This window comes from Clupea harengus, chromosome 3, assembly GCF_900700415.2.
Source record: "Clupea harengus chromosome 3, Ch_v2.0.2, whole genome shotgun sequence".
Classification (NCBI taxonomy): domain Eukaryota; kingdom Metazoa; phylum Chordata; class Actinopteri; order Clupeiformes; family Clupeidae; genus Clupea; species Clupea harengus.
This window is the reverse complement of record NC_045154.1, coordinates 13561610-13572542: the sequence shown is the minus strand read 5'-3', so window position 1 is coordinate 13572542 and position 10933 is coordinate 13561610. Positions and strand designations below refer to the sequence as shown.

At 42.6% G+C, this 10933-nt stretch overlaps 2 protein-coding genes across 8 annotated transcripts in view; both read left to right on the top strand.

The window, feature by feature from the left end:
* myrf (myelin regulatory factor) overlaps window positions 1-3181 on the top strand; it is a 52017-nt gene extending 48836 nt beyond the window's left edge. For all 7 annotated transcript variants that reach the window (XM_031564633.2, XM_031564638.2, XM_031564637.2 and 4 more), the window contains one exon: window positions 1-3181. This exon is cut by the window's left edge and continues 727 nt beyond it. The gene's annotated coding sequence lies outside the window, so the exon portion shown is untranslated.
* Window positions 3182-6611: 3430 nt separating this feature from the next.
* On the top strand, window positions 6612-9025 carry tmem258 (transmembrane protein 258). Its single transcript, XM_012832089.3, has 4 exons — window positions 6612-6752; window positions 7591-7700; window positions 7796-7924; window positions 8842-9025. Exons 1-3 carry the CDS (start codon window positions 6750-6752, stop codon window positions 7920-7922), a joined length of 240 nt encoding a protein of 79 aa, XP_012687543.1. The 5' UTR covers window positions 6612-6749; the 3' UTR covers window positions 7923-7924; window positions 8842-9025.
* Window positions 9026-10933: the final 1908 nt, after the last annotated feature.

Here is a 10933-nt window from a genome sequence, read left to right as displayed (position 1 = left end):
CACACACCACATACGCTTGCATGCACACACTGACTGACGGTGGACATACACCGGTCTTAAACACACACACACACACACACACACACACATACCCTTACACTTTTGATGACCTTTTCTGAAGTGTTTATACTGCATGTTAAACAGGATTAATGGGACTGATGGCTCTCCGTGCCGACTGCAGCCGCTGCTTCCTCCACATTGACACTGTATTTGTGTTGATTGCCGTAGAGAATGCAGAGGATTGGGCCCATTTGTGACGGCTCAGTTTACTACAGATCGGGTGTGTTTCCTGAAAGAGATGCTGTGCAATGACTATCCTTAAATGACAGAGAGACAATGATTATGAACACACACTCTCTTGTTTACCACGGTCGTTACACTAAGACACTTTCAGGAAATGCGCTCCAGATTGTCTGAGTCTGTGCCCGTCACATTCAACGGTGTGGCTCATTCAGTGGGCCCATGGGAGATCACTCTTGTATAGGGTTTCATGCTAAATGGCTGTGTGGGTGTGTGTGTGTGTGTGTGTGTGTGTGTGTGTGTGTGTGTGTGTGTCTCAGTGCCAACACCAGAAGTGCGAGTTAATACAGTTATTTCATGGTGGATTGCAGAATGTTTTCTTTATTTTTGTAGGGTACAGGATGGTTTAAATACTATTTGAACAAGCCACTATTAGAGAGCTATATTCTGTTGTTTCTGTGTTTGTGTGGAGGGATCTTTACAACTATATTCTGTTGTTTCTGTGTATTTGTGGAGTGATTTTTACAATTATATTCCACAGCAAAAGCCCCCGTCATTGGTGTTAATGTGTCATATCATCTCAAAAGTAATCACTGGATTTGTTATGTATCTAAAAAAACATCACTGGCTATGTTAGAAAACTGGACGATCTTAAAACACTGGAACATGTGGCTCATCTGGTTAGAAGTGCTTCAACATCGTCTTCCCAACTTCAGAAATGGAGTTCTTACTGATGCGTCATAATTTACAAACACTGAATTTACCACTGATTTTACATGTCATGACTTACCATCTCATTGTTACAATGTTACATCTCATAGGAACACTGGAGTTACCACTGATGTTGCCATGTTACATCTCATAAGAACACTGGAGTTACCACTGATGTCATAATGTTACATCTCTTGAGTTACCACTGATGTCATAATGTTATGTTACATCTCTTGAGTTACCACTGATGTCATAATGTTACATCTCTTGAGTTACCACTGATGTCATAATGTTACATCTCTTGAGTTACAACTGATGTTACAATGTTACATCATCTCTTAAGAACACTGGAGTTTTGACTGATTTTCCATCCCATAAAAACACTGAATTTACCACGGATGTTACATCATCTCATAGAACACTGGAGTTCCCTACGGTGGGAAAGCCTCACTGGAGTCTTTTTAAGTGACACTGTAATCTTAAACTGTAACCTTAAACTGTTTTTTTTGTGATCTTAACTTTATCTAATCTCTCGTTTTACCCTGTGTGTTGTAAAGTTATCTTTTTGTTTAAGTACAACCTCACTGATCAATGTATTTTTAAAATCACTTTAGAATGTACAGCCTGTATGAAATCATGTGTTTGCCACTCCAAGGCATAGTCTCTGATAGCAGAAGGACTGTTAGCTCATGGAGACGTGTGGAGTACATGTGGACTCAGCTAAAGGCCTGGCGTGTGCTGTTCGGTTGGGACGTTGTGCTTCTTGAGGATGCGGATTCTGAAAGAGTTGAAAGCAGACAGTAACGCACTGTCTTGGACCCTCAAACTGAACCCGGATCAGCCGTTCACTCACCTTGGTGGCTTTTGACTTGGCAATGGAAACATGGACTGTTCTTTGAAGCGCTGTTTCCATAGTCTCAACCACGCTCATTTGATCTTCTCTTCATAGACTGCTCCTCTTCTTCTGTGTGCCTCCCCCTCTCCTGAGCTCTGTTCTCCCCCAAAGCACACTCGCCATGACAGAAGACCTCACTGTAATATGAGTTACTGATTGAGATCTATGTTACTGAACGACCAGCTCAGATTGGAGATGGATCCTATGCTAAATATACGTACATGTGCAGCTTGTGATTCCCATTCCCTTGAGCAGGTGAGAGTTTGTGATTTGATCAGGGACGCCCTGAGGGACTCACACACACACACACACACACACACACGCACACACACACACACACACACACACCCGAGGGACACTCACACACACACACACACACACACACACACACCCGAGGGACCCTAGAGCCTCACAGCTGCGAGTGCTGAGGGTGCGGACCATTCAGATCCTCCACATGTGAGCACAGTGTCCTCTGGGCAGATGTGAAATGTGCCGTAGCCCAGGTGAATCTTTCTATAGTCGTATGAAGCGAAGGAGAGAATACAGTCTCATATTCTGTGCCACGGTAGAAGGATGTATTTAAACTCTACGAGCTGGTATTATGAAATCAGTAAAGCACTTCTAGTCTATGCACTATATATACATGTACATGACATACTTTTGTTCTCTAACTGGATTTTATTCTGGAAAGAAATACTTTTTTTTTTATCTCATCACTTAATTTTGTAACAATCAATGATTTTGTGTTTTTTGACATTTACATTTGTCTGTTATTGTTGTTGTCACCATTAACGTCTGTTTTTGTCTCAGCATTCTCAAATGTTATTATGAAATATGACTTGATAAAAACATTCTCAAATGTTATTATGAAATATGATTTGATAAAAGCATCATAATGTCTCCCCATGTTTAACCAATCTTATACTCCAAGTGTAATTTCAGAATGAATTGTAAAAAAGATGCGAACAAAACATCATACCTGTTATTTTTCTCTTTCTTTATTTCATTGTTTGGAAAACATTAACTTTGCTAGCACAGTGTGTAAAATTTGGCCAACACTTTGACACTAAATACTTCACTCATAAAATAATCACTCCCTAACACAATGTTGTACATTCTCATATTTTGTTCTCCTCACGTGTGTGACCCTGATGTGATTCAGGTGTAGTCTGAAGCCCCTGCTAAGCTGTATTGTAAGGCATGATTATCATTGTATCTCAGAGCACTTGCCTCCTGCTTTTTTCTTCTTATTTGTCATGTTTTGGACCGCATGTACTTACATCATAATGAACACTTTCAAGAATGATGAGTGAATTAAATAGTAATTCTGAACTATCTTTGTGTGATTCATTTGTCTTGGCAAAGATAAGGCGCGGTATGCCCACGGGTATTTCAACTAATTCTATGCTTTTGCCAACCAACCATGGGGTCCTTCACACGGGGTCAACATTCCTGGGGGTCCCTCACACAGTGTTCACAGGTGCACCTCCAATGACATCACAGCGGGTCATCCCACTTCTGACACCATTTGTAGCGAAGGGAGAGCGTGGTCACCCCCGGACTCGAACCTGGGTCTACAGTGCCAAACATGCGCTCTGACCGCCACACCAAAGAGCCCGGCTCGATGGCATGACAGCCAGAGCACATATTCACCTGTAGGGACGATCACATCGTCACAGTCTGCATGTATGTACTTTATGACAGGAAGTGACGTCTGTGCGTCTGCATGTATGTACTTTATGACAGGAAGTGACGTCTGTGCGTCTGCATGTATGTACTTTATGACAGGAAGTGACGTCTGTGCGTCTGCATGTATGTACTTTATGACAGGAAGTGACGTCTGCATCTATGTACTTTATGACAGGAAGTGGCGTCTGCATGTATGTACTTTATCTACACCGAGAAAAAATGGAAGAGGTGGTTGTCAAATTTACTGAACCTCATTACGTTTAAAGTGTTTCTCTTTAAAACATGATATTATTGTATTAAGCCAACACAAACTAGTCTTGATTCTCTTTAAAACATGATGTTATTGTATTAAACCAACACAAACAAAGTCAAAGTCAGTTTTATTGGCACAAAGGACACACAGCAAGACACACGTGCATTTAGGGTGGCGACATGGGACACTCACACACACTTACGCATGCCGAGGTCGCAGTGAATTTTTCCTCTGCATTTTCCCATCCTGGACTGTCCTTCCTCCAGGACCCCAGGAGCAGTGGGCAGCCTTTATGGCGCCCGGGGACCAAGTCAAGTGATCCTTCCGTCTTGGTCAGGGACGGACAGGAGAGTGTTCTGGTCTTCTGCATGTTTTTCTGTTGGGGTTCTAGTCTTCTTTCTCTTTAAAACATGATGTTATTGTATTAAGCCAACATAAACTAGTCTTTATTCTCTTCAAAACGTGATATTATTGTGCTAAACGAACACAAACTAGTCTTGATTCTCTTCAAAACGTGATATTGTTGTGTTAAACCAACACAAATTAGTCTTGTTTCTTTTCAAAAATGTGATATTATTGTGTTTAACCAACACAAACTAGTCTTGTTTCTCTGATTATGAAAATGATAACAAAATAAATGAGTATAGGTGATGTATAGTTTTAAAGTTAAGTTTAATTTAAAAAAAATATATATGTAGTATTGGGTAATAATCAGTTACATCAAAAGTTTTAAGTACTCTGAACTTGTGCAGGTTTACAGTGTAGGCTTGTTTCTCTTCAAAATGTGATATTAATGTATTAAGCCAACACAAACTAGTCTTGATTCTCTTTAAAACATGATGTTATTGTATTAAACCAACACAAACAAAGTCAAAGTCAGTTTTATTGGCACAAAGGACACACAGCAAGACACACGTGCATTTAGGGTGGCGACATGGGACACTCACACACACTTACGCATGCCGAGGTCGCAGTGAATTTTTCCTCTGCATTTTCCCATCCTGGACTGTCCTTCCTCCAGGACCCCAGGAGCAGTGGGCAGCCTTTATGGCGCCCGGGGACCAAGTCAAGTGATCCTTCCGTCTTGGTCAGGGACGGACAGGAGAGTGTTCTGGTCTTCTGCATGTTTTTCTGTTGGGGTTCTAGTCTTCTTTCTCTTTAAAACATGATGTTATTGTATTAAGCCAACATAAACTAGTCTTTATTCTCTTCAAAACGTGATATTATTGTGCTAAACGAACACAAACTAGTCTTGATTCTCTTCAAAACGTGATATTGTTGTGTTAAACCAACACAAATTAGTCTTGTTTCTTTTCAAAAATGTGATATTATTGTGTTTAACCAACACAAACTAGTCTTGTTTCTCTGATTATGAAAATGATAACAAAATAAATGAGTATAGGTGATGTATAGTTTTAAAGTTAAGTTTAATTTAAAAAAAATATATATGTAGTATTGGGTAATAATCAGTTACATCAAAAGTTTTAAGTACTCTGAACTTGTGCAGGTTTACAGTGTAGGCTTGTTTCTCTTCAAAATGTGATATTAATGTATTAAGCCAACACAAACTAGTCTTGATTCTCTTTAAAACATGATGTTATTGTATTAAACCAACACAAACAAAGTCAAAGTCAGTTTTATTGGCACAAAGGACACACAGCAAGACACACGTGCATTTAGGGTGGCGACATGGGACACTCACACACACTTACGCATGCCGAGGTCGCAGTGAATTTTTCCTCTGCATTTTCCCATCCTGGACTGTCCTTCCTCCAGGACCCCAGGAGCAGTGGGCAGCCTTTATGGCGCCCGGGACCAAGTCAAGTGATCCTTCCGTCTTGGTCAGGGACGGACAGGAGAGTGTTCTGGTCTTCTGCATGTTTTTCTGTTGGGGTTCTAGTCTTCTTTCTCTTTAAAACATGATGTTATTGTATTAAGCCAACATAAACTAGTCTTTATTCTCTTCAAAACGTGATATTATTGTGCTAAACGAACACAAACTAGTCTTGATTCTCTTCAAAACGTGATATTGTTGTGTTAAACCAACACAAATTAGTCTTGTTTCTTTTCAAAAATGTGATATTATTGTGTTTAACCAACACAAACTAGTCTTGTTTCTCTGATTATGAAAATGATAACAAAATAAATGAGTATAGGTGATGTATAGTTTTAAAGTTAAGTTTAATTTAAAAAAAATATATATGTAGTATTGGGTAATAATCAGTTACATCAAAAGTTTTAAGTACTCTGAACTTGTGCAGGTTTACAGTGTAGGCTTGTTTCTCTTCAAAATGTGATATTAATGTATTAAGCCAACCCAAACTAGTCTTGATTCTTTTCAAAACGTGATATTATTGTATTAAGCCAACACAAACTAGTCTTGTTTCTTTTCAAAGCGTGATATTATTGTGTTAAACGAACACAAACTAGTCTTCTTTCTTTTCAAAACGTGATATTATTGTATTAAGCCAACACAAACTAGTCTTGTTTCTTTTCAAAACGTGATATTATTGTGTTTAACCAACTAACGGACACGGTGTTCCCTTTATCCAATTCAGCCATGTAGAACAAGCGTAACATGACATTGCGATTCCTTGATCTTGTTTCAGTGACATTGCAATATATCGATCTAGTTTCAGTAGCCTAACATTGCAACTTTCAGTTTTAAGTTTTAGTTTTAACACATTTAATTTAATGTGCAACAATCCAACGAAATATTTTTCAGTGTGGTTTTCCATCTCAAATATAATATTACAATATTTTGCTGTTTATGAGGCAAATACTAAATAAAGGAGTGAGTTCGGGGAGATAAGCATCACTAAGCTATGCCTGTTTGTCTATGAAGAAGCCTTTCTGCAGTGATGAACAGACTTCAATTCCCATAATGCAATAAACATCCGTGTGAACTTCCGGACATACGTGGCTTTTTCTAGCACCGGCAGTAACACATCATCACACAACATGGTAAGTAATTGTGTCATTAGCTAAGTGTATATAACAAATATGTTAATTCTGCTTGTCTCGACGTTTGCTTAACTTAATGTTTGCGAATAGCATGTAAAAATACCCCTCACGCATTAGGTTTCTGCGACGTAAAGGTAACTACCACTAGTCGTTAGCAAGCGCGCTAGCTAGCAATTGCTGCTTAGCCAGCCGAATTAAACCATTTATTACTATTTGAGTATCCAGTTGTCCCACAATTTAAACGAGCTGCAATTCATATACAATGTCATTTAGCAGCCGCACATGCCTGAAAAAATGTAACCAATATATTTGTTAACCATTGTAGCTGAGTGCTAGCAAGCAAGCGTAGCTAACAGCTGATTGACGGCATTATTTGTAACGTGCATGCATTTAGCTGCCTCCACATGATGTGTGGTAATACTGCAACATGTCAGCTATCTAAATGATCTGGAGGGTATGGTTCTGTGTATTATGGATAAAGATTGATTAGCTAGAGAAGTCGCGACCTCCAGTCGCGGTCTGAGTGGAAGCCATCATTGTAGCTTTTGGCCAATGACAGCTGAATTTGCATGATGCATTCGTACTGCTGTGGTACAGCCTCAGCTCGGGTGCTCCGTGTGATATTCTCGTTGTGTGTGTTAATAATCAGACCGGGTGTTAAAGAAAGATAGTTTACTGTTATGAAGGAGGCAATTATACATCTGTACTGTTCACGTACTTGCGGGCTCTGCTCTGCATGAACACCCAACCTGCGCATGCCTGTAGACGAATGTATAGGAGTTGACGCTCATCGCGACTATGCGTGACCTCTCACCTCTCACCGTTGCTTTGCTTGCAGGAGCTGGAAACTATGACGAGATACACCAGCCCGGTGAACCCGGCCGTTTTCCCCCACCTGACCGTGGTGCTGCTGGCCATCGGGATGTTCTTCACAGCCTGGTTCTTTGTGTATCCTTTGTCTGGCCGGTTATTGACTTACCAGATACTCGCACTTCAGTCTGCAAACAAACACACACACACATTCTTAACTCAACCCCTTTCAGATATGAGGTGACCTCGACCAAATACACACGGGACGTGTACAAGGAGCTGCTTATCTCGCTGGTGGCCTCGCTCTTCATGGGCTTCGGGGTGCTCTTCCTCTTACTGTGGGTTGGGATCTATGTCTGAAGGTGAGCAGAAGGGGGACTACATTCATAAAAGACAGGACGTTCTTCCTCGATAGACAGGAAGTTCTTCCTCGATAGACAGGAAGTTCTTCCTCGATAGACAGGATGTTTTTCCTCTATAGACAGGACGTTTTTCCTCGATAGACAGGACGTTCTTCCTCGATAGACAGTAGTTGAAGGGTTGGGTAGCATGGCCAGGGCAAGGGGTATAGAAACGAAACGCAACACACCTCAAACACAGTATTGTAGTATATTCAGTATTGGCCATTATTTTCGGACCTTCTTTACTAGGAATTCATAAAGCCAGATGTCTGAGTTATGGGCTGGGAAGCCTTGACTTTCATGCTTTACATTCCAATAGCTGTATAAACTCAGCAGAAGGATGCTGTGGAACGTGTATAGCACGTGTCCGCTGTCATGACACTCACGACGAGTCTGAGTTGTGACGCAAGAGTAGGCTTGACCAGGAGAGAAGCTTGAATTGAGTTTACTTGTGCACTTTGTAGTGAAAATTGGGGATTACAAAACTAAGTAAACTCCTGAACACAATCAAAACATGCCCTTTCCCTCCTTCAGTGTGTGTGTGTGTGTGTGTGTGTGCTAACCTGTCTCTCACTGCTCCCCTGTGTGTGTGTGTGTGTGTGTGTGTGTGTGTGTGTGCGCGTGTGTGTGTGCGCTAACCTGTCTCTCACAGCTCCCCTGTGTGTGTGTGTGTGTGTGTGTGTGTGTGTGTGTGTGTGTGTGTGTGTGTGTGTGTGTGTGTGTGTGTGTGTGTGTGTGTGTGTGCGTGCTAACCTGTCTCTCACTGGTCCCCTGTGTGTGTGTGTGTGTGTGTGTGTGTGCTAACCTGTCTCTCACTGCTCCCCTGTGTTGTTTTGTGTTCTGTTCTGACCCCGGTGCTGTTCTGTTCCCTGTTTCAGATTAAGCACCAGTGCTGGTGTGGTCCAGAGGAGCATTCCTGCGGCTGGGGTCTTGGTCCTGACGTCCGCGGTGGTTCTGGGCTGTGCCACGGTCGCTGGGCTCTGGGATGGACTTTGCACTGACACCGGGGGGGTAGGGGTTGGGTTTCTGCGATCACCAATAAAGGAGAGATTTCATACAAAACCCCAGAAACGCCTGCTGATTGGCCCAGGCCCTCATGCTACACTCCTGCTGATTGGCCCAGGCCCTCATGCTACACTGCTGATTGGCCCAGGCCCTCATGCTACACTCCTGTTCATCTTAAGGGTTTCAGAGCATTAATCATATTACGCTCAAATCCTGTAGGAATCAGCTAATTGGGCAATACCCGTTTGACCAGTACAGGAATTTCTAGACCACAATTTCTCTCTCTTTAGTAGGTGACCAATTCACATGTTGCTCTGACTGTATGCAAGGACACCAGCACTGGCAGAACAAAATACTGTGCTTTTCACCATAGCTTTCACAACATGTGTTTATTCCAAAAGAATTCAGATTTGTTGTATTGTTTTGAACTCATTTTACCAAACCTACCTTAAAACAACCTAGCCTGTAGATCAGCAGTCGTGTGCCTTGCGTACCAAGCCTGAGTAATGCCTTCAGTACACATGTAATGCCTTCAGTACACATGTGATCCCTCCTCAGTACTCTTGCATCAGGCAGCAGTACACACTGTTGTGTCAGAGGGAGGTTCCAGTCCTGGTGTGTCATGTGAGCGCCCATGAGGAGGCCTGTCTAAGAGGGGGGTGTGGGGGGGAAACCCAGCCTCAGTAATCTGATTTAGTGACCCCTTCTGGGCAGCAGTGGGGGTGCGTGAGTCACTTCTGCGGCTGCTGGATTAGAGGTCCGCTCCAGACCTGACGAGAGAGTTGGTCAGGGCAGCGTAGTGCGCTACAGGGGTCAGTGTAGCTCACATGGTCCCTGTGCGAAGGGTCACTAGAGTGGTCAGTGTAGCTCACATGGTCCCTGTGCGAAGGGTCACTAGAGGGGTCACCCCCTGGTCCCCCGTGTGAGGGGTCACCCCTTGGTCCCCGTCTGAGGGGTCACCCCTTGGTCCCCGTCTGAGGGGTCACCCCCTGCTCAGACACGCCTGAGTAAACTCGCCAGAGGGGTTAGAGGTCAAGTCTGGGGCACACAGCTCAAGTTGAGACCTAACGTCTTTAATGTTGAGGGTCTGGGACACACAGCTCATGTTGAGACCTAACGTCTTTAATGTTGAGGGTCTGGGACACACAGCTCATGTTGAGACCTAACGTCTTTAATGTTGAGGGTGTTGAGTCAGCGCTGTGAAACTGATCAGAAAACACTCCAGTTACGTAGTCAGAGAGACACTCAAACAAGCTGATGACTGGTTTTTAAAACATCACTCACCAGTTATTGCGGAATCCGACGCGATTATTATTATTAAAGTTCCCTTTATGGATAAGGAGTATAATGGGGAAGAAAAAGAAACGGTTCATCCAAGGATTTTGGACGTCTTTAGATTTGTATATTGTATGTTATTTCACATTTATCTTATTTAAGTGATCATCACTGGAATGTCACAGATTGAAGTGCAGCTCAACCTTCTCTCAGTGCGGTGTACTGAACATGTCCACTAGAGGGAGCTCATCCATGTCCTCCAGGACGTGTTTTGGCATAAAATGATCCACCACATAGAAATGGCAACCATAGAACACATGGCATCAGGAAAGTAACCCATCTGCATGTTGAACAGGAAAGAATCATATACATTTGTTTTGTTTATGTTTTTGACGTGTCAGTTTTAGATGTGTTGACTAACATTGGGTGCTGGTGGACTCTGACCCCGCATGGCTGTATGGCACCTGGCGCCGTGCAGTGATCCACAAACACACACACACACACACACTCATACCTCCTCACAGGTTCCTGGTATATGGAGAACAGTGTGCGTCCGGCAGGCAGGGACTGCCTATTTCTGGTGCGTATTCTGTATTCTGTTTGTAGAGCCTAAATCCCAATCCCAGATTAATGTTGGGGTTAAGAATAGAGCAGTGTGAGTGAGTGGGCGACGCCCTGACTGAGAGGTCA

What these genes read in the sequence shown, in the direction of transcription:
- tmem258 (XM_012832089.3), top strand. An exon ending in TTCACAGCCTGGTTCTTTGT is followed by an intron (nt 7,701 to 7,795) that starts GTATCCTTTGTC and finishes AACCCCTTTCAG; the next exon opens with ATATGAGGTGACCTCGACCA.